Genomic DNA, 26,275 nt, shown 5'->3' with positions numbered 1-26,275 from the left:
AGCAAACTCACACAATCCTTCACTGAATCTGTGATTACATTACTGATTGCATACCCGATGATTCTGTAACTCTGTCATGCTCCCACGTTTATTAGCTGCCATTCTTACCACGCCTTCATTTTTTCTATTGTTTGTTTCACTATGGAATCACGGTTTGGTTTTTTAAAAATCATTATTAAAGGTTTTAAAATTCGTTATTACATACTCCATTACCATCATAATTCTTGTTTTATAAGCAGAAAATGTGTTTGCAGAAATTATAAAGTGAATACAAAATACTGATATTTTTGAGAAAATTGAATTGGATCAAATCAGTAATAAAAATTTTTCCATGGTTCCATGGATTTCTTCTGAATAGTAAGATCACTGGTATTTGACATAGCCTAAATGATGCTGTCAACACAAAGTGAACAATGCAAGAGGCATTTACTAAAGACTATGAGTATTTGTTATATGGATTCAGCCCATTAATAATCAATGTCCATTTCCATCCTGTATCTTGGACTTAATTTTTTTTTTAACCATCATAATTCTTGTTGATGCTCAAATGGTCCCAAGTTTGACCAGTGGAAACCACTATAACCACCTGTGTCTCTTTGACACATCCCTGTTAGTCCTCAAGTACTTCCCTGCTTTGATTGACCCAAGTTTACTCTGTACATTTCCTACCCAAGACCTGGAACCAGCCCTTTTGGTTTCCCCAAATGGTTTTAACTACCAGAATCTAATCCCTCTTATGTTTTTTTTTTTTTTCAAGCCTGATGCCAAATCTTTGCTTTCCTTTGCACTTGCTTCCATCAGGCAGTATACCGTGGAGTATACTTTTGTGAACAACTATTCTCAAAGGCAAATAGCACAGTTCTCACACACACACACAAATAAAGGTGATAATATGGAAACAGGCCAGTAGCTACAAGTGGATGTGTGGCGAGAAGCAGTCTATTCATACCCTGCCCACTGCATCCTTACTTTTTGTTTGCCATTACATAGTTTGCCAAGCCTCCTGGAAAATGTGAGTCTATTTTTGGGTGTGAAGTGATGACTGTTGTTGAAAATTTACATATACAGTTCCCTTTTCTGTGGATGTACAGTATACGTGAACCAGATCAAAACTCAGCCCAGGTCAAGTATGCCCTCTCTCCAGGATCCAGCTCTCTCATTTCACAGCTTAATGACAACTCCGGCAGCAGCTTGGAGGGGGTGTACCATATCAACCTGAAGAACTCCTTTCCATTGATTCATGTTAATCTGTCCAATCACCATTTTCCTAAAGAGGTCTCCTGACCCCCGTTCTAGGTTAGGCCTCCATTCTGGGCTGAATTCTGTCCCCTCCAAAATTCAAAGTTCAAACCCCCAATGTGACTGTATTTGGAGAGGTAATTAAGGTTAAATGAGGTCATAAGGGTGGGGCCCTCATGTGACAGAACTAGTGTCCTTCTAAGTTGAGGAAGAGATGCCAGAGCTCCTTCACTGCCTGTTAGCCCGGAAGAGAGCTCTCACCAGAAACCAACCCTGGTGGCATCTACCTTGACCTTGGACTTCTGACCTCCAGAGCTATAAGAAAATCAATGTTTGTTTAAACCACCGGGTCTGTGCTATCTCGTCACAGCAGCCCGAGCTAATGCAGCCCCCCCAGCTCTGGCCTAAGGATCCTCCTTCATTTCCTTCAACACAGCATTTCCCAGGCGCTTTCCTTCCTTTTAAACTACAAGGGCTATTTTTGTACCAGGTACTTCTCCCATTAGATCCACAGCTTCTGGACCATGTGTGGCACACAGAACTCAATATTCAGTGAATGAAATTAATAACAAATCCTCCAAATTGGGAGGGGGCCAAGAGGAAGAAAAAGAGAGGCGAGGTAAGGAAGAAACGAGTGTTTTCACCCTAAGTACCAAAAGCCCCCCCCCCCACCAATAAGTTAAGGATTATCTAGAGCATGATCGTTTTTGTTCTACACAATTAGCATTTCATTTGTCTTCCTAGTTTCTACTGTACCATCAAATGTGTCTGATTGTATTAATATATGCTTCTGATATATGAAAGTTGTCCCACTCATTGTTTTACATGTGTCTTCTGTACCCATCCAGACTGTACGTGCCTTGAAGTCAGGGTCTTATAAACTCTACTGAATCCTCATTGTACCCAGCCCAATACTAGACATACCAGGCATTGAGTAAAGTATTATTAATTTAATAGCAAATGTCCGAATTTCAAAAGTTTTCTTTGATCCAAAGAATAGGCTTGTATTTCGTTGTCCTTCAACAGAGAACCAAGAACTCTTCAGGAATCAGTTTCATAGATTCAAGGTCAATTCCCTTCTCTTTGGGGACTAAAATGCAACCATGTAGTTTAAGGCTACCCAAAATGGAATCTTAGCCACTTCATGTTTTTTAAAGGGTATGACAGTGACTTCTCCCCATGCTATTCACTGTCCAGAATAAGCCAGAAGTGGGTATTGACCTCTTGCCTGGCCTCCTTACACAGGCTTCTTTCAAGGACTCTACCTGGTACATAAATGTTGAAAAAACTACCTTCAGAAGACCAGCTTCTAACAAGAACTCAGAACTAGAACAGTTTTTTAACGGTCTTCCTTAATAGATGTTTAGTAAACAGTTTCAGACACATTTTACAATAAAAAGCTTCTGCTAAATGCCCTTGTGTGTAGGAACATATTATTAAATCAAAACGCAAAAACTTCAAACGTCTAAAACTTTATTGCCAGAATAGCAAACTTCATAAAGACACCTTTGAAAGTACATAGAAAATGACAAGCAAAATGAACAGAAAACTTTGACTAAAGGACAGCAAAGATTGCTACTATCGTGCACATACAGTCAAATTAATACCAAACCAAACAGGTACACTTAAGAGTATATGGGTCATGCAATCCGAGGAGACGCATTCCAAAATGCTGGGGTTTGAGGGGGATTCTTTTTGTGTGGGGGAGCGGGGGGATAGGGTAATTTTCTCCTCATACAGAAAATGGAAATATTTAGATGAGACGCAGACTGATGACTACAAGGTCAATTTCATTTTTATCTCCAAGAACAGAAATCTGGGTTATAGGCCATAAGAAGTTCAAGAAGCATCACTCAAAAATCTAAAGACAGAAGAGAAGAAACAGACTCTAGATTCAATTTGTGTTTTCCTTACAACTGATTACTACTTCCTATACGCTACACCCAGTGTATGACATTGGTTCAGGTAAGCTAAGAAGATAAGAAGCCAGAACAGCCTTTACCATTTGATTCCCCCCATGGCTACGTTTTCTTAAGCCTAGAAAGTTCTATCACTATCCTACAAGCACAAGGTTTTCTTTCTCTATTATTTAGTAAAGTGAAAATTCATATAAATGAAAGCCAAGGTCTAGCAACCATTTCCAACTGACTACTAGTGCCCAATAGAGCTGTTGCTAATGGAGTAGGAGTAGGTGTGGGAAGAATTCCCCGTCGCATCGAAGCTTCCTCTCCGGGACCCACTGCGGGAACCGGACCGGGAGCCAGAGCGGGAGCCGGAGCGGGAGCCTGGGGCAGAAGACATGTTATAAGGGCTGGGCAGGCCCTTGGAGGAGACCGAGGCGGCCTCCAGAAGGCGCAGGCCGGTGATGTCTTCCACCATGGAGCGATTCATGGCATCCTTATAGGATATCTTCAACTTGGTTTTGGGGCAGGTCAGGATCTTGCCGTAGTTGCTGGGGTCTTGCAGCCTCTGCGCTGCCCGGCCGTCGATGTACCCCTTTCTGATGGCTTCTTCCATGCTCATCCTCCCTTGCACCTCGGGGTCAACCAGGCCCCCCGTGAGGTACTGGAACTCCAGGAAGCGCTGGCCGGCCTCATAGGGGAGCCACTTTTCTTTCACTGCCTCTGCTGCCGACATCTTCTTCTTTCCCTTCACTCCTTCAAAGCCGAGGAAGGCTTTCTGAGCAGGCTTCAGCCTGGTGGCCATATCCTGGTCGAGCAGGCCCTGGGAGACGGCGTCCTGGAGGGGCAGCTTCTGCCCCGTGGTGGGGTGGATGATGCCGCCCGTGCAGGCCTGGGCCTCCAGAAGCCTCTGCCCAGTGATGCTGTCAACGATACCCCGCTCTATCCCTTCCGTGATGGAGATCTTCTCCAGGTTTTCCGTGTCGAAGATGGCTGCAATGGGGCTCGATTCTTCCAGGGTTTCGGACAGAGACCTGCTCTTTATGGTTAAATTCCTGACACTGGAGATGGTGGAAATCTTGCTTAAGGACTCATGTCGCGAGCTGCTGAAGACATCATCGCTGACGCCACTCCCAGTGCCACCGCTGTTGCCGACACCATTCTTCAAGGAGATCATATCAGCAAACTGAGTGAGGCTGAGGCTGCCGGACTTGTACTGGTCAAAGAACTTCCTGTCAACGAGGCCCCTGTCAATCGCATCTTGAACATCATACTGACTGCCCGTCTTCCTGTCTACCAGGAGCACCCGGGTGGAGCCGTCTGATCCAGTGATGGTTATTTCTTCCCACTCGCACTCCTGCTCACACAGTTCTTTGAAGGTTTCGTAATCTATGAGGCCCTTCTTGTAGGCCTCCTGGACAGACATCTCCTTGTTGGTTTCCGGGTCAACTATGACCACTCTGCGCTTCCTGAGGGTATTCTTTTGGGATGTCTGTACCTGTTTCTTCTTTTCTTTCAGGGGCAGAAGACACAGCCCCGTTTCCTCATCCTTAATGCACCTTTCTTTCAGTTGCAGATACGTAAGGTTTTCTTCAGTGTTTGGGTCAAAGAATCCTTTTGTATCGTCACTTGGATCCGAGAGAATCTCACTGAGCTCCTGATTGAAGTAGCCCCTCTTGTACGCTATGTCAACGGGCAGGCGGTGGCTCTCCTTCGGGTCGATGATCCCACCGGTTGCAATCTGTGCTTCCAACAAGCGAATGCCATGGCCCTTTTCGATGAGTTCCTTGTTCATGGCTTGGAACAAGGAGATGGTGTTTCCTGTTTCAGGGTCATTGTAGCCAGTGACAGCTCGTTCCGCAGACAGGAGCTTCTCCTTGAACTCGATGCCCACCAGACCTCTTTTGTAGGCTTCCTCCACCGGTAACCTCAAGTTGCTAACAGGATCCACGATGAAGCCAGTAGCTGCTTGCGCTTCCAGGAGCTCCAGGGCAGTACCAGGTCGGACCAAGCCAATTTTCATGGCCTCGTAAATGCCAAGCTTCTGTTTTGTGGTCTCACTGTAGATGCCTGCGATGCAGCTTGAACCCTGAAGGAAATCCTTAATTCTCTCACCAACCTCATCATAAGAAATCTGACCTGATTCCAGTTCATTGACAGTGGATGGTCTCAATATACCGGAATCAACCAGCTCGGAGATGGGCACGGGTTGTCTGATTCCCTGGAAGGACATACTTCTCTTCTGTACTGACAGCAGCAGCAGACCAGTGTGCGGTTCGATTCTGCACCTTTCCCTCAGCTGCATGTAACTGACCTTCTTTTTGGTGACCGGATCCATGAAGTTCTTCTGACTATCTCGGGGATCGTTCAGGGACCGATACAGATCTCTGTCAATCAGCCCACGAGCCAAGGCTGTATCTTTCGGCAAAAAGACGCTGTTCACAGGGTCCACCACACCCCCTGAAGCAATCTGGGCTTCCAGCAGACGCATTCCGATTTCCCGATCGATCAAATTTTTCTTGATGGCTTCGTACACAGATACCGTCTTGCCTGAAAATGGGTCATCAAACCCAGTGACGGCTTTCTCTGCTGTGTATATCTGCTGGCGGTCATCGAAGTCGATGAGGTCCCGAGCTATGGCGCTGTCAACAGTCAGCTTCTCGTTCCTGTGGGGATCAATTATACCACCAGTGGCTGCCTGGGCCTCCAGAAGCATGACTGTGGATTCTGGGGTGATCAATTTCTTTCTCTTGGCCTCTACCAAAGAGTATTTCTCCTTAGGGGAAGTGGAAACTCCAGCGATAGCGCCTGCTCCCCGAAGGAAAGGCTGGATCTCAGAAGCAACTTCTTCCACTGACTTTTTCCCCTGCAGCAGTTTGTCCAGGGTTGTTTTGTCGATCAGCTGGCACTCGTACAGCTGCAGCGCCGTCACCTTCTTCCTCAGTCCGTCAAACACCAGCTTCGAGGAGTCAACGGACCACTCGTACTCAGTCTGGGTCTCGCGGTGGGACCCATACGGGCGCTGCCTGAGTTTGTCGATTTCCCTCTGAAGCCGGGAGCGCTCTATCTCCAGCTGGGACTGGGTCTCCCTGCTGGAATCCTCCAGCTTCCGCTGGCACCTGTCCTCGATCCTCTTGATCTCCGCCTGGAGTCTTTCAATCTCACTCCTAAGGCTGTTCTTCTCTCTCTCGCTCTTTTCTCTTTCGGACTCTATCTTCCTAACAGTCTCCTCTTTGCGGGAACACTGTGTTTTCCACTGGTTCAGGTCGTTCTGGATCTGCTGTTTCTCACACTCCAGGCGCTGTTTCACCCTGCTCTCTGCCTCGAGGGTCACTTTGGCCTGATTCAGCTCATCCTCCAGCCTCTGCAGCCTGGCCTTGTCTTGCTCCAGAACTTTGATTTTCACCAGGAGGCTCTCTCTCTCCTGCACCACCTGAGAGCACTGATTATTGGATTCCTGAATCCTATTAGATGCCTAGAATGCAAAAAAAAAGAAAGAAATGGGAAAAAATAATGATGTGATCATATCACAGGGCCATTATCATTTAACTTCTTTTCCTATATTTTTAAAAAAAGTATATTTACTTATTGGCCCTTTTCTTTTCCTTGAGCACACTGTTAATTTTGTTATCTTACAAGTTCCTGAAAAAAATTCTGTAGATACATGTTGTCACTTTGATAAATGGCTTCTGTACTTTCTATATTTTTCCACAGAAGGAAAAAGGAGCAGCTGTAGACCTGGCTTACTCTTAATAGTAATTATGGTTTGAACAGATATGGGGAGTTTTATTCCAGGTTATCCCACCTGCTGTACCTACATTTCACCTGTTACAGCTATACTCACATGTTTAATAAAGCAATACAAATCTACAGACATACGCACACCCCTCACCCAGCCCCACACAAATATTGTCTACAGAAGTCAAACGTATTAGAAGTTCAAGAGGTTGAGTGTTTTAATTAGGGGTTAAAAGAAGAAAAGTCAAACAAAAAGAAACATATTAGGGCCACGATGGAAAGAGCAGAGAATAACGCATGCAGAAAAATCACAGAAGCAAGCAAGAAAGCGATTTTCAAACTGCACAGAAAACCCATTTAATGTGGCTTTTATTTAGGAAAACTTCAGTTACAAACGTTACGTCACAGCTCACAAAGAGCCACCTTCTAGAAAACACAGTGGAACACTGAGAGGAAGTGAGCTCAGATGTCACACCCCAGCCAAAGTTGGAAGAGCAGAGCCAAGTGCGGGTTACACAGGGACGGGCACTCGCTGTGGGAGTAGAAGAGAAGGGCAAATGGCACTGAAATGACCCTGAAGTAGCATCTGGATTAGGACAAACAGCAGCACAGCATCAAAAAGAAAAGCGAGACGTATGCAAGCATCCAGCCCAGCAGCAAGAGCACAGCCCAGCTAGGAGGACCGTGGAGGGAGTTAGTTGAGAGGAAGTGAAGCGGCGATCAAATATTTGTGAATACCTCTAATGCCTGCTTTTGGAATTTCTCAATTTCCTGTCTCAAATTTCCCCTCTCTCTCTGTAAATCATTAATCAGGCCCTGCAGCTCCAGGGTCCGGGTGTTGCTGATCTGCAGCTGGCTCCGGAGCTCTAAGATGGTGGCGTTTTTGTCATGCTCAGCCTCGCTGCGGCCCTGCTGGAGGTCATCGTACTCCAGCCGGAGGTTCCGCAGTTCCCCCTCAAGCAGCAGGTGCTCCTTGGTGAGGTTCTCAGTCAGCGACTGCAGCCTCTCGATTTCAAGCCTGCTCTCGTTCAGGCTCCTGCTCTTGTCCTCAACAGCCTTCTGGAGATGCTCGCTCCGCACCTGCGCCTGCCTGGCGTTCTCCCGCTCCTGCAGCAGCTGCTGCTGCAGGGCCTCGACCTGGGAGGCCAGCCTGCGCAGCTCGTCCTGGGTCCTCTGCTTCTCCCGCAGGTGGCCGTCCAGCACGTCCCGCTGCTGCTGCAGCTCGTCCTCGCTCCTCTGTTTGACGATGGACACCTGCTCCAGCTGCTGGGTCAGGCTGGTGACCTGGATCACCTGCTCCTTCAGGGACGCCCGCAGGGTCTCCAGCTCCTCCTCTAGCTTCTTCCTCCTGCAGGAGTCCTCGGAGGCCGCCCGCTTCAGCCACACCAGCTCTTCCTCTGCCTTCTGCTTCTGCAGCTGCAGCTCCTTCAGGGAGCTCTGGCAGCGGGCGATGTCCTGGTCCCTGATGGCCCTCTCCTGGGACACCCGCTCGTAGTCCGTCCTCAGGCATATCAGCTCCTGTTCCTGCACCTTCAGTTTGCTGACTGTCTCCGTGGCACTGCTGTAGGCCTTCTGCAGCTCACACTGTGCCCTCTGCCACTTGGCCTTCTCATCCTCCAGACACTTCCGCTGCTTTGCTTCCGTCTCTGTCAGCTGCTTTAGCCTCTCTATCTCCTTGTTTTTATCCTGGATCGTCTTGGCGGCATCATCCAGAGACTGCCGGTACCGTGTGCTCTCTTCCATCCGCACCTGCGTGACCTGCTTCAGCTCCACCTCCAGCTGCTGTTTCCGCTGCGACATCTCCAAGCCCGCGGCCTTTTGCTGCTGGACGTTCTCTTCGACCCTCCTGAGGTTCTCCGTGGTCTGGGCTAGAGCGTTCTTCAGCTTTGTTACTTCTTCCGAGAGGCTCCGGTTTTCCCTGGTGAGGTTGTCTATCTGGGCTCGGTAGCCGCTGGTGTCCTCCTCCTTCTTCAGGGTGAGCTGGTGGATGGTCGTCTTGGTGATGTTGATCTCCGTCTCGAACTGGTTCTTTAAGCTGATGATTTCCTCATCGTAATTGCTCCTTACCTTAGCCAGTTCATTCTCATATTCCCGACGGTGCTTGGCCTCCTGCTGAAACTCAGCTTTGAGTCTTTCGATCTCCTTGTTTTTGTCCTGGATGGTCTTGGCAGCCTCCTCCAGGGACTGCTTGTGCCTGGCGCTGTCCTCGGAGCGCTGCTGGATGACCTGCTTCAGCTCCATCTCCAGATGCTGCTTCTTCTGCAGCATCTCAGAGCCACAGGCCTTCTGCTGCAGGGCATCCTCTTCTGCCCGCCTCCGCTGCTCCGTGGTCTGCAGGATGCTGTCGGTGAGCCGGACAATCTCAGCCTTCAGATCTCGATTCTCCTTCATGCATCTATCGAGCTTGTTTTGGAAATTTTTGGAATCATCCTCTTTTTGCATGGATATCTCCTTGATGGTAGCCTTTGTGATGTTAATCTCTGTTTCGTACTTGTTCCTTAAATTACTCATCTCCTCATTATAGTGGTTTCTTACCTTTGCCAGCTCATTTTCATATTCTCTCTTCCGGGTACCCTCCTCCTGCAGAAGAACCCTCAACCTCTCTATCTCGAACTCCTTCTCCTTGATGGCTTTCTCAGACTCTATTTTCTGCCAGCCGAGGCTCTCCTTCTCGCTCTGCCTCGCTTTCTGCAGCTGGTCATATTCGCTCTTCTGTTGATCAAACCTGTCTTCCACGGTTTTCCTGCTTCGCTTTTCATGCTCGATCTCGTAGGTCAGCCGGGTGATCTTCTCATTGAGCTCTTTGATTTGGCTGTAGCACTTGTCTAGATTTTGCTTGGCTGACTTGCCATCCAGCTCAGCCTGTCTCTTCAGCTCCTCCAGGCTCACGAGCTTTGCTTTGAACTGGGAACACTCCGCCTGGTATTTCTGCAGGTTCTGATCCAGGAATTTGTTCTTACTGCAGTTTTCAGAGTTGGCGTCTCGGGCCAGCCTGAGCTCCTCTTCCAAAACTTCGATCTTGGTATTTTTCAGCTGTGGAAGGGAAATCAGAAAGCGTGTTGAAAGAAAGATGCCTCACATCATAAGAAAGAAGTGGTACTTCCTCCCCCCAAGACCAACGTGCTTTCTCATTTCCTGTTACACACCTGCACACACACAGACAAGCACGCACACACGAGCACACATGTAGACACTGATACAAGGCAAAAGCTACTAGACAAAAAATTCAAGACATCTGTATTCTTGTCATAATTCTTCCGTCAACTGCTTGCGTGATCTTAGTAAGGGATCTACCCTCTCTGAGTTTCAGCTTCCTCATCTGTGAATGAGGGAATTTCTTCCAAGACCAAAAGCTTATGATCTCCTAAATTACGTTTCCTTTATTTCCAGGTATCAAGTAAGTTCCCATATAAACTCAATTCGAATATTAGAAATGAGGAGTAAATTAAACAGCCATTCGACATGGAAAATTCAAATCCAGCCAGTCCTGGATGTTCTTCTTAATTTAACACAAAGAGAGAAAGAAAGCAAATTCCTTGACCAAACATTAAATGAAATTACTGGGGGTTACGGCAAGGAAAAATAGCTATAATTTTGAAAATACTACCTGAGAGCATTCCGAGCAGTGTACTGGAGAATAGGACTGACACCTGATTTATGAATAAACTATATCATACTAACTGTTTAGAGGAAATACCCTTTTGCCAATGAGTATGTCCAAATTCATGTTATAACGAGGCAGTAATAATTAAGTTCCATTCTATTTTCTTTTTTGATCCTCCAAGGAAATAAAGTAAATTACCTTCAGATCTTCCAAACTCTTCAGCATCTCACTTAAGAATCTGTAATAGTCTGCAGACCTTGTAAGAAGTTCTATGTACCGAGCATGCATCTCTGCCGCCTTGGAGAAAAGAAGTGCAAGGAAAAATCAAAGGCACTGCGTTCAAAAGAAGTCCTACGCGAGCTGCCCAACTGTTTTCTAAAACAATCCAATAGTGAAATTATATTTTAGGAGTGAATTCCCTTCTTTCACCTGTGCTAATTCCAAAACCCAATAAAAGAATAAAGTACAATAAAACAAAGGGCCAAAAACCTTACACTTCATCCTCCTCACTCCAGGGTGTTCCCCCTAAACCATCTGATGGGTGATGTTCTCTGACACCTTTGAGAAGAAGTTGTCTTTTAGAAATCGACTGGATATTTTCCACTCTTTAAATGTCCCCCTCACTAAACCCAGAATTTAAGCCCAGTTTCTGCAAAGATTCTCATGTATGAGCAATAGACCCAGACTTCTCACTGATCATTCCCTAAAATGCATTATGCTGATGACTTACACTAGAGAGAGGATAACCTATTAAACCTTTTTGAATGGATACCCAATGGCAAGAGATGAATTCAGGGAGGGTAGGAAAGACAGGGAAAAGAGAAGATGCAGAGGGAGGGGCGAGCTCTAAGAGATGGGTAATGACATATCTACCTCTTGCAGAATCATCCCAGAAGGAGACTGAACGATGGTTCTCTTGATAGGTATGTTCAGTATCGTTTCCAGTCCTGAGGTGTATGACGCCAGCTGCAGTTCATAATCCTGCAGAATAATAATGTTTCAGAAAAACATACTTAATTGACTTAAAAGGAGTCACTGATGGCTACAGTTCCCAAGCTTTAAATCACCAAGCTGTACTTCTAATGTCCAACCCCAAAGGCCATCACGTGCTGCTAGTGTCCAAGCATCATATGACATTATTAAACCAAGCAGCACCACTTTATATGCAAAATGGAGATCTCTGCACACACCACCAGTCTAAAGGATGAAGACCGGCCCATTCCCATAGATATTGCCAATGTATAATCAATTCAAGCTAATGGATAACAGCATTTACAGTTTGTTCACGAGAGATTATATAAAAACCATAACCGTTGTCCTCAAGAAGTCTGTAATCTTTAAAGTGAATCAGAAAATAATGTAGTTGATAACATTCTTTTATTAAAAAAAGTATGGAAGACTTCATGAATTTGCATGTCATCCCTGCACAAGGGCAGGCTAATAATCTCTGTATCATTTGTTTTAATATATGTGCTGCCGAAGCAAACATGGTTAATAATATTCTTGATGAAACACCAACATTCTTTGTGAAACGTACATACCTTAATTGAATTTGCACAAAGTTCGGCAAGTTTTTGTACTTCTTCTGATTTGTCTCGTTTGCTACTTATATCACTGTGCAAGTTCTATACAGAAAAGGGAATATTTATAAATGTTAAAATGTAGACATATTTAAAATAAATGTTTTTTTTCATTCTTTAACCACTGTTACTTGTTTTTTTTTTCCCTCAGTTTATGACTACATGTTCAGACCCCATAGTCTCACAGTTAAACCTTAGGAGATGAGCATGTTTTCTATTCAGAAAATAGAAGAAAGATCTTCAAGTTCTTATGATCTAAGAGGTTACTATCTGGCTGGCACTCTCTTCTGGTCCTATCACCTCAATTTATAAAGATACTTTACTATGACGGTCGTTACATTATTTCCATGTTCACAACTGCATTTCTTTGTAAATTTCTCAATTGCTTTTCCTCTGGACACTATTTAAGCATTCATAAAATGGACTAGTAATAGTAATTATTTATCATTTCATGAAAAGATACATGCATCCCCATGTTCACAGTGGCAGTATTTACAATAGCCAAGAAATGTAAACAACCTAAATGTCCATTGACAGATGAATGGATAAAGAAGATGTGGTATATAGACACAGCTGGAATAGTACTCAGCCATAAAAAAGAGTGAAATAATGCCATTCACAGCAACATAGATGGACCTAGAGAATATCATACTAGGGGCAGTAAGTCAGAAAGACAAAGACAAATACCATATAATATCACTTATCTGTGGAATCTAAAATATGACACAAACGAACTTATTTATGAAGCAGAAACAGACTCACAGACAGCAAGAACAGACTTGTGGTAGCCAAGGGTGGCAGGGGGAAAGGACGGACTGGAGGTTTGGGGTTAGCAGACGGAAACTATTATACACAGAATGGACAAACAACAAGGTCCTAGTGTGTAGCACAGGGAACTATATTCAATATCCTGTGATAAACCATAATGGAAAAGAATATGAGAAAGAATGTATATGTATGTATAACTGAATCACTGTGCTGTACACCTGAAACTAACACAACACTGTAAATCAACTATACTTCAATAAAGTTTTTAAAAAATTTATCATTTTAAACCTAAGTACTGCTACAAAAACCAGAGGAAAACACAGGTTACACCCAGTGACATCTATGCAATGACAAATTGCCTTATACCTTCTGCTCATTCAAAAATCGCATGACCATGCTGGAATCTCCAAACTTCATGGATTCTAAGTTATCCTGGCAGCGTTTGGCATCACAGAGCCATTTGCAGAAAGTCTGATAGTTATCACGGTAATTCCTCAGTTGCTTGATTTGTTTCTCCAGGTTCCATAATCTGGGGCAAACAGAGATAATAAAATTATTAAATATCGCTATTGCTCTGCAAAAGTATTTAACACAGAGTTACCCCATGACCCGGCAATTCCACCTGGCACATACTCAAGAGAACTGAAAACATACATCCACACAAAAAATTACACGTGAATGTTTGTAGCAACACTTTTCACGATAGCCAAAAACTGGGAGCAGCCCAAATGTCCATCAGTTGATGAAAGAATAAACACAATGTGGTACAGCCATACAATGGAATATTATACAGTCATGAAAAGAAATGAAGTACTGACACGTGCTACACCATGGATAAACCTGGAAAACATTATGTTCAGTGAAAAAAAAGCATTCACAAAGGACCACATATTGTATCTTTCTATTCATAGGAAATGTCCAGAATAATTCGCAAATCTATAGAGACAGCAAGTAGAATGGTGGCGGTTTGGGGCTGGAGGGTTGGGAGGAAATGGGGAGGGACTGCCAGTGGATATGGGGTTTTTTTTTTAGGGTGATGAAAATGTTCTAACTTAGATTGTGGGGATGGTTACACATTCTGAATATACTAAAAACCAGTGACTTGGACACTTTTGGTGGGTGGGTTATACGGCATGTGAATTATATATCAATAGAGATGTTTTTAAGAAGCACTGCTCGTAAAATAAACGATAAGCAAGATTCAGGAGACGTTTTTAAACCCTCATTTGCAGTAAGGCATTTCTTTTGTGTAAGATTTAATTTTTACAAACTTTTGGAAAATGCTCCCTCAAAGGAGCTACTCCTTCCAACAGTCATAATAGGAGTTTACAGGGCACAAAAGAACTTGATCAATGGCTTCCATTAAGAACATGAAGGGCCTCTGACACAGGTTGGTTCAAGCTCGGCCACTGGATGTACTCTCTTCCTGTTGTCAACAAAGCTGCCCACAGCCAGTGCGTGAAGAGAGCTCCCAGGATGCTGAACTTACACACAAAACAAAACCACTGTTTTTTACAGTGATGACTTCAAGTGACATTATCTTGGGAACAACCAAATGTAAGAAAGTAGGAAAGAAAGTATGGAAGGAGGTTGGCACACCTGTAGTCTATCTGTTTATCGATTCTTTGCCAGCGATCTGTCAGCTGTGTGACTTTTTCACTGAACTTGCCCAGGTCCAGGTCGTACATTGGATACTGCTGTGAAGTCTGGCAGTAGATCTGCTGGGCTTTCTGCAGTTCTGTCTTCATGGTGGCCAACAAGGACTGCTTCAAGTTCAAGTCGTTTTTAATTTTCTGTCACAGGAGGAAAAAAAAGTACAAATTAACCGCATTCCCGCTTGATGCTACACCACAAGGAAAATATATCTACTGATTGCGTCTCCTATATCTGTGCCAGTGACCTAGTTCCTTGTGCCAACTCGGTTAAAAAAAAAAAAAAAAAAGGATTCGATGTGTAAATTAGTTTGAGAAATGCTACATATCACACTCCATTCCGTTCCTGAAAAATTATAAAATCTATTAACCTATTAAAGGTTCTGAGAAGTACTACAGTACCAGCCTAACTGTGGTTAACTCACGTTCCCCAGACTAATCTCACCACAAACGGACTTTCTCACGTAGGTCCTGCCAACACGCTCTGGACAACAGTGCTCTAGAGATAACGGCTGATGTCAACCACGTGTGGCCAACGAAATCCAGTAATCCTCCAAACCCATGAAGACTTAGTGAGGCTCTACCACCGGGGACTGAGTAGTCCTGTATGCTTTCCCATAAGCCGGGCCGCTCGCTGTTCAACCCTTCTCCTTACCTTCAGTCCGCAGCGGTAAGCTTCCACTTTATCCAGATCTAGGCAAACAGTCTCCTCTTCAGTAAGCTTGGCTTCGTAAACCTTCAGCATGTCTTCCGTCTGGAGGATGGCCTGCAGGAGTGCTCTCACCACGCACAAGCTGTCGAGTGCCAAAGGGGCAAAAATAAAATTGCCGGCGACATAATTAGACTTGGAAACTCTCTCGGGCTCTCGCCACTCTTCGTAAAAGGGAACAATATGAAAGCAGATAAAAATTTACCCTGCTTATTTTATAAGTTACGGAGCAATACATTTTTTCCCTCTTTTTTTTTTCTTTCTTTTTTTTTTTTGCGGTACGCGGGCCTCTCACTGTTGTGGCCTCTCCCATTACAGAGCACAGGCTCCGGACGCACAGGCCCAGCGGCCACGGCTCACGGGCCCAGCCGCTCCACGGCACGCAGGATCCTCCCGGACTGGGGCACGAACCCGCGTCCCCTGCATCGGCAGGCGGACTCTCAACCACTGCGCCACCAGGGAAGCCCTCATTTTTTCCCTCTTTCATGACTCAGAACACCATCTTGCATCAATGGAAGAATTCTAAGTTCTGGCCTTTAGAGGATGTCTTGGCTGGAAGAGACAGTGGAGTTCAGAACAATGGGATTGGCACCCTAGGCTGGAGGACCCTCTCTCAAAAGCACAGAAGAATGTGAGTGAGGCTCCAATGAAAAGAGAACCCATAAGGCAAGAGCTCCAGCAACCAGCACATAAAGCAAATGAAGTCTCAGAAAACGAAGCTTGAGAAAAGCCAAATATCTGAGGTCAGTGTCAGTCGCGTTTACCTATTTAAGTAGCCGTCTGTGACACCATTGATATTTTCCAGTTTCTGAAACAATCCGAATACCTCATTCTGCAAATAGCAATATTTTTCCGAACCTCTGAAGTTAGCCAGCATGTCCTTCAGCTGGTTGAGAACTTGAGCAATTGCTTGAGAATCATTCTGTAAGCCCTGTCCGAAAAGAAGGGAAGCGCTTCTGATTTAGCTGTATGCTTCTCACCGTCATTCATGTCCTCAAAAGGCCCACGAAATGTGAACGACTCAAGTGAGAGTTGACCTTTCATGTCCTTCATCAGGGAGGCCTTACCAGCACTGGGTAAATGTGACCCTCTTCCTTAGAATATATACCTCGTAGATTCCAGCGCAGTGCCCGGGCCTGGCTGAGCGGAAGAGATCACTGAGCTTGACACTGAAACACCTGGGCTGCAGTCCCAGCTCGGCCGATGCCTTGCAGCTCTTACCCCACCCCCTACTGTCTACAAGTAAGATCATTCTACCTGTCTAGCCCACATCATAGGTTGTTTCAGGCAGAAGCCAAATGAATGTTTGTGAAAACTTTCGAAATCTACAAAGCACTACATTGCAGAAAAGGAAAAACACTGCAGCCGGACTGAGTGGCCCACAAACTAACAGCAAAGGTGGTTGAATCCCCAGCCTGTTATCTTTCCACAGATTCGGCAGCATGGGAAGGAAAAAAGGAAATTGTGCCAGAAGCCTCTTTTCTTGAAAATGAAGGTTTCTTGCCTATAAATATTTAAACCAGGAGGTCTTTTTTTTACTACTTCACAGTTAAATATAAATACACCTAGAATCAAGCAAAACATTAATGGATACCTACCTTTAGCTCGCTTATCTTCACTGTGATGTGGTGCGAAGACCCTTGATCTGCCAGAAGGATGTTTTTAAGGGTCATTTTGCTCTCACAGAGCTCCATCTGCCTGCGAATCTTCTGGAGCTCCATCAGCAAGCACATTTCCTGCTTGTCATTTTCTCTGTTGGTTTCAGTTACTTTATTATGGTTGACAGCTTGGCAGGAACCAAGATGAGTGATTTCAGTTGTGGTTACTGTAAAAATGTTAGGACCACAAAAATCAGAGACTTCTTGGCTAGAAGGGCACAAGGCCTCAAGAAAACATCCATGCTGCATGAAAGTGTCGCTACTTCCTTTGATTTGGTTCTGAAAACCTAGCATCTCAATGACTTTTGATATACGATCTTTCAAAGGAGTGATTCTGCAACTAGTTTTTGGCAAACTACGTACTTTCTTTTGAAAACGGCATGTATGGTGGCTACAAAGAAGGACTGGCTCTAAACCAACCTGTCTGTTGCTGTGGGTAGCCGGGGAGCTGTATGACCAGGGTCTGGTAGTGTTTCTGGGCATCCGTGAACTGGGTCTGTATTTTCCTCTTGTCATCATCTCCAAACATCTCTGAGCCTTGGCTGTCTCTGATGAAGTCTTGGTAGCGTAACTCAAGGTCAGATATTGTCTTCAGGTAATCTTCCTGCCGCATCGTTTTCAGCTGGAAATAAACCAGGCGGGGAGTGTTTCTTGGCCCCAGAGCGTGGCCAAGAAAGCTTCCTGGGAAATGCACTACTCTGGTGGCGCTTGAGGCAACGCCCCTCAAAGACCCATTAAGGCAGAAAAGGTCTTTGATGAGTTAGAGCTTGCGCCTAAGAACCAAAGCAGTGGGTTGTCAATTTTCTTCTTCCTATGGAATTTTCTTCCTCAAAGGAAATAGGACTCAGAAGCCCCAAATGTCAAGCAGATCACAGCAAAGCTGCTCTGACTGAAAAGAGTTAAAGGGGTAAAGGGAAGCCCCCAACTTACCCATTCCCTGCCCCTCTCCTCCCTGCTGTCCCTGTCATCCCAAAGGACTCCCTCACCTGGATTCTTGGGCCACTACCTGAAAACCACTGATCTAGAGTAACTAATGCTTCCAAGAATTCAACGCCCACCTTTTACTTCTGTGCTATCCAGTCAATACCTATGCCCTCACTTTCCATTACATCTAAGGAGATTGGGACCCTGAGTACCACAGGACCTCATGCCTTTCCCACAGGGACTTCTGGCTTGTCCGGTAACTTTAATTAGTACTTCTGTTTGTCTCTTAACCGGCCGGGTGTGAATCCCTCCCATCCTGTGTTGGACGGACTAGAACCTCTAAGGAAGGCTCAGCCGACTCTCGTGTTGACACACAAAAGCATCAGCTGCACAGCTAGGTTTGCCTGGTAGAAACCGCACGTCAGGGAGCAGCTGGGGGGCCCCTCCAGGCAGCGGGTGGTCCTGAGGACGTACCTTGGCGATGGTCATGGTCTTGATCTTCTCGATGTCGATCATGCAGTAGTGCCAGGACACCAGGCTCTTCATGTTGATGTAGAGCTGGTTCCACAGGGCCAGGATGGCTTCGTAGTACTGCTCGATCCTAGGAGGTGCAGAGGGAAAAAGCACGCTAGCCCGGCTCTCCAAGTTCATCCCAAACGGGAAACCTGGCTACGCTCCCCCAAGGGCACAGAAAACTCAAAGGAGAACTAACAGAGCAATGGGTGAATGGAGCATTTGCAAAACATTCAACATTTCAATGGATTTAGACTAATACCCAAAAGTACATTCTCCATGACCGACATGGGTTTCGATACATTGCAATCATTTCGGTCAAAACAGGCAGTACAATTTGTGGTTGTTGGGTTGTTTGTCAACAACTTTTTAATTGACGGAGGTCTGGCGCCGTGCAGGCAACAGTGAGAAATGGGTCTCGGGTCACAGAACGCCTGCTGGAGCTTGGACACGGGCTCACTGGGCTACTCTCACCCCACCCTGAGCGGGCTGAAGACTTCCATCATAAAAGGTTTGGAAGAATGTGCCCTAGACAATCTGTCAAATGAATGCGCCACCTACTGATGGCCAAATATTGATGCCAAGTGCATTTTGTATTTGTGGCTACAGGCCAAACTACTGATGGTCTAAAAGGCAGAAGAATTTCAAAACACCGTCTTTAAAGTGCATGGCCAGAATGAGCTCCTTTGCTGTCAGACATTCTTTTTCATCTTCCCAAGACAACCACAGTATCTGCAACAGAAAACCTCAAGACAAGGCAAAGGGACCTTCACCGGGTCCCCCCTGGGGGGAGGTGACAGCAGTAAGAAGCGGTATGTCTCGTATCAGCCTCTGCCCTATTTCTCCCCACCCGCGTTCATGTCACGGCCAGAAGGAAGTTCAAGACGTACTTGCTTGAGAGATCCACGGCCAGGGAGTTGGGCGGAGGAATGATGAGGCCCACGGAGGGCACGAGCATGTCCACGCCGCCCGGGCCAGTCACGTGCCACTTGCTCCGTTCGTTATTGTCCTTCAGGATACACTCGTCCCCTTTGTGGACGATTTTCTGCAAGGCAAGCAGCACTGTGTTTTGGCTTTATCCACGAGCCCACGTTTTTATCTTTTTGCTCAAGAACAGAAGCAGCAGCAGTGATGATGTGCTGTTTCAGCTTTGCTCTTAGTATTTTTTGCCTCAATTGAAGCTGATCTGGACACAACCCAACATGACTGATGCTTTAAATAAGACAGGTGAGCCTACAAGGTGTGTCTGAAGGGAATTAGGTAGAGTGACTTTCCAGGGGACAGCCAGGGGAGTCCCCCGGTGAAGTGACCCATCCTTCTGGAAAGCAAAAGCTCACCCCCTGGCTTTTCTATTTTTGTGAGTTTGTGTTTTATATCATAGAGTTCAGTGCGTGGGAGTCACTTGTCTCATTCATTTGCTCTTAAAATTGTTAAATAAAAACAAAAAAATTTTGGTATCAGGTCCCCAGAAAAATAACTTCCTAAATTAACTCCAGCATCTAAATAGCTTCTTTTCTAAATTAACTCTATATAGCTTCTTAAAATGGGTATTTAAAATATGCCAACTATCTTAACTACTAAAATGTAACAAGTTCGACATGGAGGTATCTCAATCTCCCTTTAGATTTCTTACTTCTCTCCACCCAAGTTCTAAAACCATTTCTGCATGGTAGAATAAACTCCATTGTTTTATAATGTCCATCTCACCAACTCATCACATTTTTATTTCTTAAGTCCTCCATAATTTTTATAAGAAAATAGAGGGAATTACATAGATAATGACTAAAACCAAGTCATCTTTCTATATAAATGTTTGTATTTACCACTGAGCCTACAGAACTGATGTGGCTCATTTAATGCATAAAATCCGCAATGACATTCCCTTTACATGCAGCATAATGGCCACGTGTCTCTTTTTTTTTTAAATTTCAGAAATTTAAAGAGGGATCACAGATGCTAATTGCATATTGGAAGAAAAGAAGGCTTAAGCCTTAAAACAGAATTAGAATAGTTTAAAAATAACTATTGTCCTACTTATTTGCAACTATCATACAACTCAGAACAAAAATCACTGCATTTTTTCAACAGCTTGCCACTTTGTATACAAAAGAAAGACATTTACTAGGGTGCTCACTGAAACCTAAATTAAATTCTGCCCTGGATAAAAATGCATCCGTAAAGAAAGGGAAAACTTTGGCAGCATTCTAGCCGAGTACACACCTGGTCCTGTTTGTAGTCACAGAGAGCCCTGACAATAATGGGTTTATTGCTTTTGTAGTCCGGGTTCCGAGGTTTCAGCTGCACAATCCTCTTGGACTTGTTTACCAAGTTCTGCACCTGGCGCTTGTTCTCAAGGATTTTCTCCCATTCTTGCTGCAATTGCAAATAAAATCATACTCGAACACAGATAATCTCTGAGAGTGAGATAAGACCTTCAAATGGCATTACTATAGCTATCATGACATTACAAATTAGATACCGCTGTAGCTGCATTAGCTGTAAAAAACCACCCATTCATCTGTCTGCAGGGACCACAGGTACCTTTCAAAAGAAGCCGCTACAGAGGCAACACAGCCATGAATTAGGTGGGCGGGAAAGAACATCACTTTGCAAAAAGGCTATGCTGACAACATGTGAAGTACGCTTTTCCGAAGGGATTGTCATGTTAAGTCATCAGTGCTCTCTCCGGTTTTGTTCTGAGCACCCATAACTACTGAAGCAGAAGTAACGTGCCACAGCAGCTGATCGTGCAAAGAAATGGATTTTGAGAAAAACCACTGAAAATGAAGACAACGCTTGCCTGGGCTTTGGGCGCTCGTGGCTCTATAGAGCAATACAAACGCAGATAATCTGAACTGAGTCGGTGGGCGCATTTGTTTTATTCCCGGGTAAGGGCCTGGGTCTGAGACAGTACCTCTAGCACCTTGATCTGCTCCAGCAGACGCTGCAGGGGCATGTTCTTGTCACACAGGTACTTCTTCCTGACGGAGTCTTGAAGGCCCTTCAGGTAGGCTTCCGTCGACTGGGCCTCTTCAAAAAACTGTTAAGGATGCGGGTGACCCCGTGTCAATTAAAAGCAACTCAATACGCAGCATCACCTACTATTTCAACTTCAAGGATTATCTTCCCTACGAGCCTATCTGATAGGTGGTTAAAGGAAAGAATTTGAGCAGAAAGTATATTAACTTATCTGAGAGCAAGAGGCTACTTGAATGATTGGTGACCAATCTGTGCTCCTCTAAACTAAAAACCAATAAATAGTTTTCACGCCATAGTGTGAAGACTGTTTTCAGTGCTTTTTCAAACACATTCGGAAGAGAAGCTGTGGAGACCCAAAAGACAATTAAATGATTACTAGGTATAAAAACCTGAAAGTAGGCAGCATTTTCTTTGAGATGAACATCAATGCATTTGGTGATCTGAAGAATCCAGCTCCACTGTGTCTGGAGAGTATCCATATATGCCTGAAACAAGAAAACAGCAGCTGTCTCTCCACCATTCGGCCATAGAGAGGCATCCGTTATTTCATAGATAGGTGAGCCTGAATGAAAACCATGAAGCATTTCTTATCTAATTCCAAATCAAGCAAACTTTTTTCTAAAACTTGAAACCAGAATTTCCCAACAGGGCACTCTTGGTATGGTAGAAATTAAATTTTAAAACCAATTTTGGGAATTCCCTGGTGGTCCAGTGGTTAGGACTCAGCACTTTCACTGCCGTGGCCCCGGGTTCAATCCCTGGTCGGGGAACCAAGATCCTGCAAGCTGGGTGGCCAAAAAACCAGAAAAAAAACCCAAAAAACAGCTTTAACAAATGGATATGATTAGGAGTATTAGTCAAAATATTCACCCAAATGGCATGGCTACTGACCAATCAAAACAGACCAGTCAGAACAGGGATAGCACTGGGGCATGAAGCCCTGTTCCTGTACCGCTGCTAGATCATGCGGAGGTCCAAGGTGAAACAGAGCAGGACACAATGGTCCTTGCCCCCCATGTCCTCAACCTGCCTTCTGTCTGTGAAAAAACTTTAGCCAAAGAATAAGTTTAATCAGAGAAGTGAGAAAATGCAGAAACAAAGGAACAGTCCAACAAGACTAAATAACAATAGTTTGTTCATTAAGCTTAGTCAAGGACCTTTAGTTCCTCCTCAAGGGCTATAGATAATATTCTGAACAATATCCTGTGAGCTGTCTAATAGAGACTGAAACCCACACCAGGTGGAAGAAGTGAACTACATGATGACCAGACTGTAGCCATGACATAAGCTGCCACAGTTCTAAGAACTGGCCTCAAAGAAATGGGGACAAACCGATCCTGGAACTAAAGACTAACTGCACTTAAAACAATCAAGATGACACTGATCAGACCACGGCATGACAAATTTTAAGATGACTGTCAGAGCTGACTGTGCTGTTTCGACAGGTAGCCCCCTACCCGCATCGATAAAAGCTCTTGGCCCCTGATTGTCAAGTGGGGGGAGGTGGCCTTTGGACAGGTTGCCGGCATCCAAAATAAAGGACACTTTCCTTTCCACCAACCTTGCCTCTTTCTTAGCTTTTTTTTTTTTTTTTTTGCGGTACGCAGGCCTCTCACTGTTGTGGCCTCTCCCGTTGTAGAGCACAGGCTCTGGACGCGCAGGCTCCGCGGCCATGGCTCACGGGCCCAGCCGCTCTGTGGCATGTGGGATCTTCCCGGACCGGGGCACGAACCCATGTCCCCTGCATCGGCAGGCAGACTCTCAACCACTGCGCCACCAGGGAAGCCCCTTTGTTAGCTTTTGAGCAGCAAATAGCTGGACCGCCCCTACTTTCAGTTACAAAGGTACCTGCCATGAAGAGGGCCTGTAGGGGACGAAGGCAGTGATGCTTACCAACTGATAGGGAAATATTTGGATTTTTTTAAACAATCAAAATGGTCATACCAGTGCTACCAGCTCATGTCAGCCTTGAGCACAGCCCAGAGATGGCAGTCTAGGGCAGAGGTCAGCAAACTACAGCCCAAGGGCCACATCCGGGCCACCACCTTCATTTATAAATAAAGTTTCACTGGCGCACGGCCACAACCGTTCATCTACATGTTGCTATGGCTGCTTTCACACTACAATGGCAGAGTTAATTTCAACAGAGACCAAATGGCCTGCCAGTCTAAAATATTTATTATTTGGTCCTTTCCAGAAAAAGCTTGCCAACCCCCAGTCTAGGGTATTGATAGAATCAACTTGTCACGGCTTTGTGCTGGGTCAGAACCACTCATCTGTACAGTCTTATTTTTTGAAAAGGGTCCCCTATTTTCCCCTGATAAGAATATAAATCTCACGAAGCCCACCTCGATTTTGTCTGAAGCTGGATGCTGACTGAGGACAAGTTGGTCACTTTCTTGTTTAAGCTTATTGAGCTCTTTTTCCTTAACTTCCAGCTGACTCATGCGTATCTGTGAATAAAAGAAAAACAAGTCCTGTAGAACAAGTCACCGGCAGCCTTCCATCCCTCCCGCCATTGTTAAAGGAAGTCAAACACAAAACTGCATTTTGGAAATGAACAATGTCAGAGAACTGCATTACGTGTTCCTCAAGAATCTTAGCATTTTTAAGACCAGAAAGGATGTCTGAGATCATCCAGTAAGCAGCTGAGGCCGGACTGGTGACACGGCTTGTCTGAATTCACCCAGGTGAAGGGACAGAGCTACAACACATAGTGAGATTTTCTAATTCTCGGTTCTAAGCCACCACACTCTGCGGTACACACACTCGAGGATGTCTGACCGAACCAATCTCACCCCGTCTGCTGTCTTCTGAGATGCTAAGCCCTGCACTGCCTCTCTTAGGTCACGGAAAAGCCTTCAGAAAGGAATGGTTTTTCACGACCACCCCACTGAGGCTGCATCACAGGTGGCCGATTAAACGATCACAAGTGCTTTCATCAGCACCGCACGACCCCCGGAGCTTACAGAGAAGGCCTCTTGCTTCTGAGCGATGTCGGTGTTCCTGTCGCTCCAGTCGTACAGCAGTTCCTCCTCTTCACAATCATTGATCCACATGATCTCTTGGGACGTGGCCTGAATGATGTTCTGCAGCTGTCGCAGGTGGTCCATCCTCTCAAAGGATATTTTCTGCACAGGAAGGTCAAAGCAGCGTTAGGACAACAATATGCAAATGAATGATGCTCCCGGCAGATTTCACAGATAAACCCTCGGTGATCCCTTTTACCAACAAAAATCCCAGGAATCGGTCAAATGTTCATCTTTTGCATTCACTGATCAGCTGGTAGGTGAAAAGGACCCACCCAAACTTAGGATGAGTAAGGGGTCAATTTTAGATTCAAAGAAATAGCCTAATCCAGAAGGGTCTTGATTCAGACACTGGTGTTTGGCTTCAATAATTAGTTTTAGATTATATAGAGAAAACAGATTATTAAAAAAGATACATCAAGCTTTTTCTGCCCTCTCCCACATCCCCAAAAGTCAAGGGGCCATCACCTTGGAAAATAGTTGTGTCACCACTGGCCATGTTATTTAAATAGTATCACTGCCAACAAGGAAATACTGGAAAAGGGAAGACAGGGTGACACAAATAGGCAGAAGAATGGACATATCTCTCCTTATGAGTCAAGTAATTGATTCAGTTTGTCATAAAATGGTGATGATGGTCTGATAAACCTCTCTCTAAGGAAAACAAGTCTTACTTTTGCTTATACCTCCTAAAAAGGCTACAGTTCACAAGTGGAAAAGCTTTATGGCTTTAACTGCAAGTACTTAACAAGTGCTAATTATGTGACACTTAAACTTGCAAAAACTAAGTACTGTCTTCAGAAAAAAATTCTTTTCAAATTTCCTTCTAAAGGGAACACAGCAGTAGAAATAAAATCAGCATCTATAAGCCCCGTGGTATACCTCCAGGCACTTCCTGGGTCCTTAGGGATAACGCCAAGCAGGTGCTTTATCCCCAGGTCCACATTTATACAACCGAATTGCACTGAACACAGAGCCTTCAGAAATAAGTCGTCTTACCAGCAGGTTTTCATACTCCTCCTCCAACTGGTAGATTGCAGATTTTTCACGCTAGAAGAAGACCAACAGTGAGTAATTATTTAATTCCCCTTGAGGGTTTATATAGAGAGAACAGCCCTTCTAAATCTCCTTCTGTCAAATACATACTAACTTCAGATTCCCTGGTGGAAAGAAGAATTTGCTCTATGAAATCTTTCACCCACAGGGACCTTTCTCAGTTGATCTGGAGGCAAACCTCACTGGCCTGGTGGTGGCATCTCTAAAAGGAAAGGGCTCATCACTGTCGCTTAAAGAATCACTGTTAAACAAACTTTTAAAAGTTTGAAAATATCATTTAGGACTCCTCAGATCTTAGAGAAAAGAGGGAGAGATCTGATCAGATACTCAGGTAGACAAAAGTAGGCAAAAAAAAAAAAAGGTGGAAAAAGTGGGGATGAGCATCTCCGGGCCACGTACGAAAGTCAGTGATTTACTTTTTTTTTTTTTTTTTTTGCTATACGCGGGCCCCCTCACTGCTGCTGCCTCTCCCGTTGCGGAGCACAGGCTCCAGACGCGCAGGCTCAGCGGCCATGGCTCACGGGCCCAGCCGCTCTGTGGCATGCGGGATCCTCCCAGACCGGGGCACGAACCCGCGTCCCCTGCATCGGCAGGCAGACTCTCAACCACTGCGCCACCAGGGAAGCCCCAAAAGTCAGTGATTTAAATGGCACAAATGAACTTATCAACGAAACTGAAACAGACCCACAGACATAGAGAACAGATTTGTGGTTGCCAAGAGGGAGAGGGGTGGGAGAGGGCTGGAGGGGGAGTTTGGGATTAGCAGATGCAAACTAGTATATACAGCATGGATAAACAAGGTCCTACTATAGAGCACAGGGAACTATATTCAACATCTTGTGATAAACCGTAATGGAAAAGAATATGGAGAAGAATGTATATATATATGTGTGTGTAACTGAGTCACTTTGCTGTACAGCAGAAA

General features: G+C 45.0%; 1 protein-coding gene and 1 non-coding gene across 3 annotated transcripts in view; both read right to left on the bottom strand.

Moving 5' to 3' along the window:
• Positions 1-2,695: 2,695 nt before the first annotated feature.
• DSP (desmoplakin) overlaps positions 2,696-26,275 on the bottom strand; it is a 42,464-nt gene continuing 18,884 nt past the window's right edge. Inside the window, exons 6-24 of one of the 2 annotated variants that reach the window (XM_027128317.1) lie at positions 25,294-25,344; positions 24,235-24,396; positions 23,614-23,718; positions 21,655-21,750; positions 21,201-21,326; positions 20,507-20,659; positions 19,177-19,331; positions 18,248-18,374; positions 17,270-17,471; positions 16,790-17,016; positions 15,956-16,122; positions 15,138-15,276; positions 14,430-14,623; positions 13,197-13,359; positions 12,024-12,107; positions 11,356-11,463; positions 10,681-10,779; positions 7,617-9,911; positions 2,696-6,615 (exon numbers count right to left, since the gene is read on the bottom strand). In XM_027128317.1, the coding sequence (XP_026984118.1) occupies positions 3,391-6,615; positions 7,617-9,911; positions 10,681-10,779; positions 11,356-11,463; positions 12,024-12,107; positions 13,197-13,359; positions 14,430-14,623; positions 15,138-15,276; positions 15,956-16,122; positions 16,790-17,016; positions 17,270-17,471; positions 18,248-18,374; positions 19,177-19,331; positions 20,507-20,659; positions 21,201-21,326; positions 21,655-21,750; positions 23,614-23,718; positions 24,235-24,396; positions 25,294-25,344 (7,878 nt within the window). In that variant the 3' untranslated portion in view covers positions 2,696-3,390. The remainder of the gene's footprint in view (positions 6,616-7,616; positions 9,912-10,680; positions 10,780-11,355; positions 11,464-12,023; positions 12,108-13,196; positions 13,360-14,429; positions 14,624-15,137; positions 15,277-15,955; positions 16,123-16,789; positions 17,017-17,269; positions 17,472-18,247; positions 18,375-19,176; positions 19,332-20,506; positions 20,660-21,200; positions 21,327-21,654; positions 21,751-23,613; positions 23,719-24,234; positions 24,397-25,293; positions 25,345-26,275) is intronic. The other variant, XM_027128318.1, reaches the window with a different exon arrangement.
• Positions 11,868-11,969, bottom strand: LOC113631879 (U6 spliceosomal RNA). The gene has a single exon (XR_003437594.1). It is a non-coding gene; the product is annotated as a U6 spliceosomal RNA (small nuclear RNA).

Source organism: Aethalodelphis obliquidens, unplaced genomic scaffold (genome assembly GCF_003676395.1).
Source record: "Aethalodelphis obliquidens isolate GAN/ISIS:26980383/991018 unplaced genomic scaffold, ASM367639v1 scaffold34, whole genome shotgun sequence".
NCBI lineage: Eukaryota > Metazoa > Chordata > Mammalia > Artiodactyla > Delphinidae > Aethalodelphis > Aethalodelphis obliquidens.
This window is presented reverse-complemented; position numbering and strand designations above follow the sequence as displayed.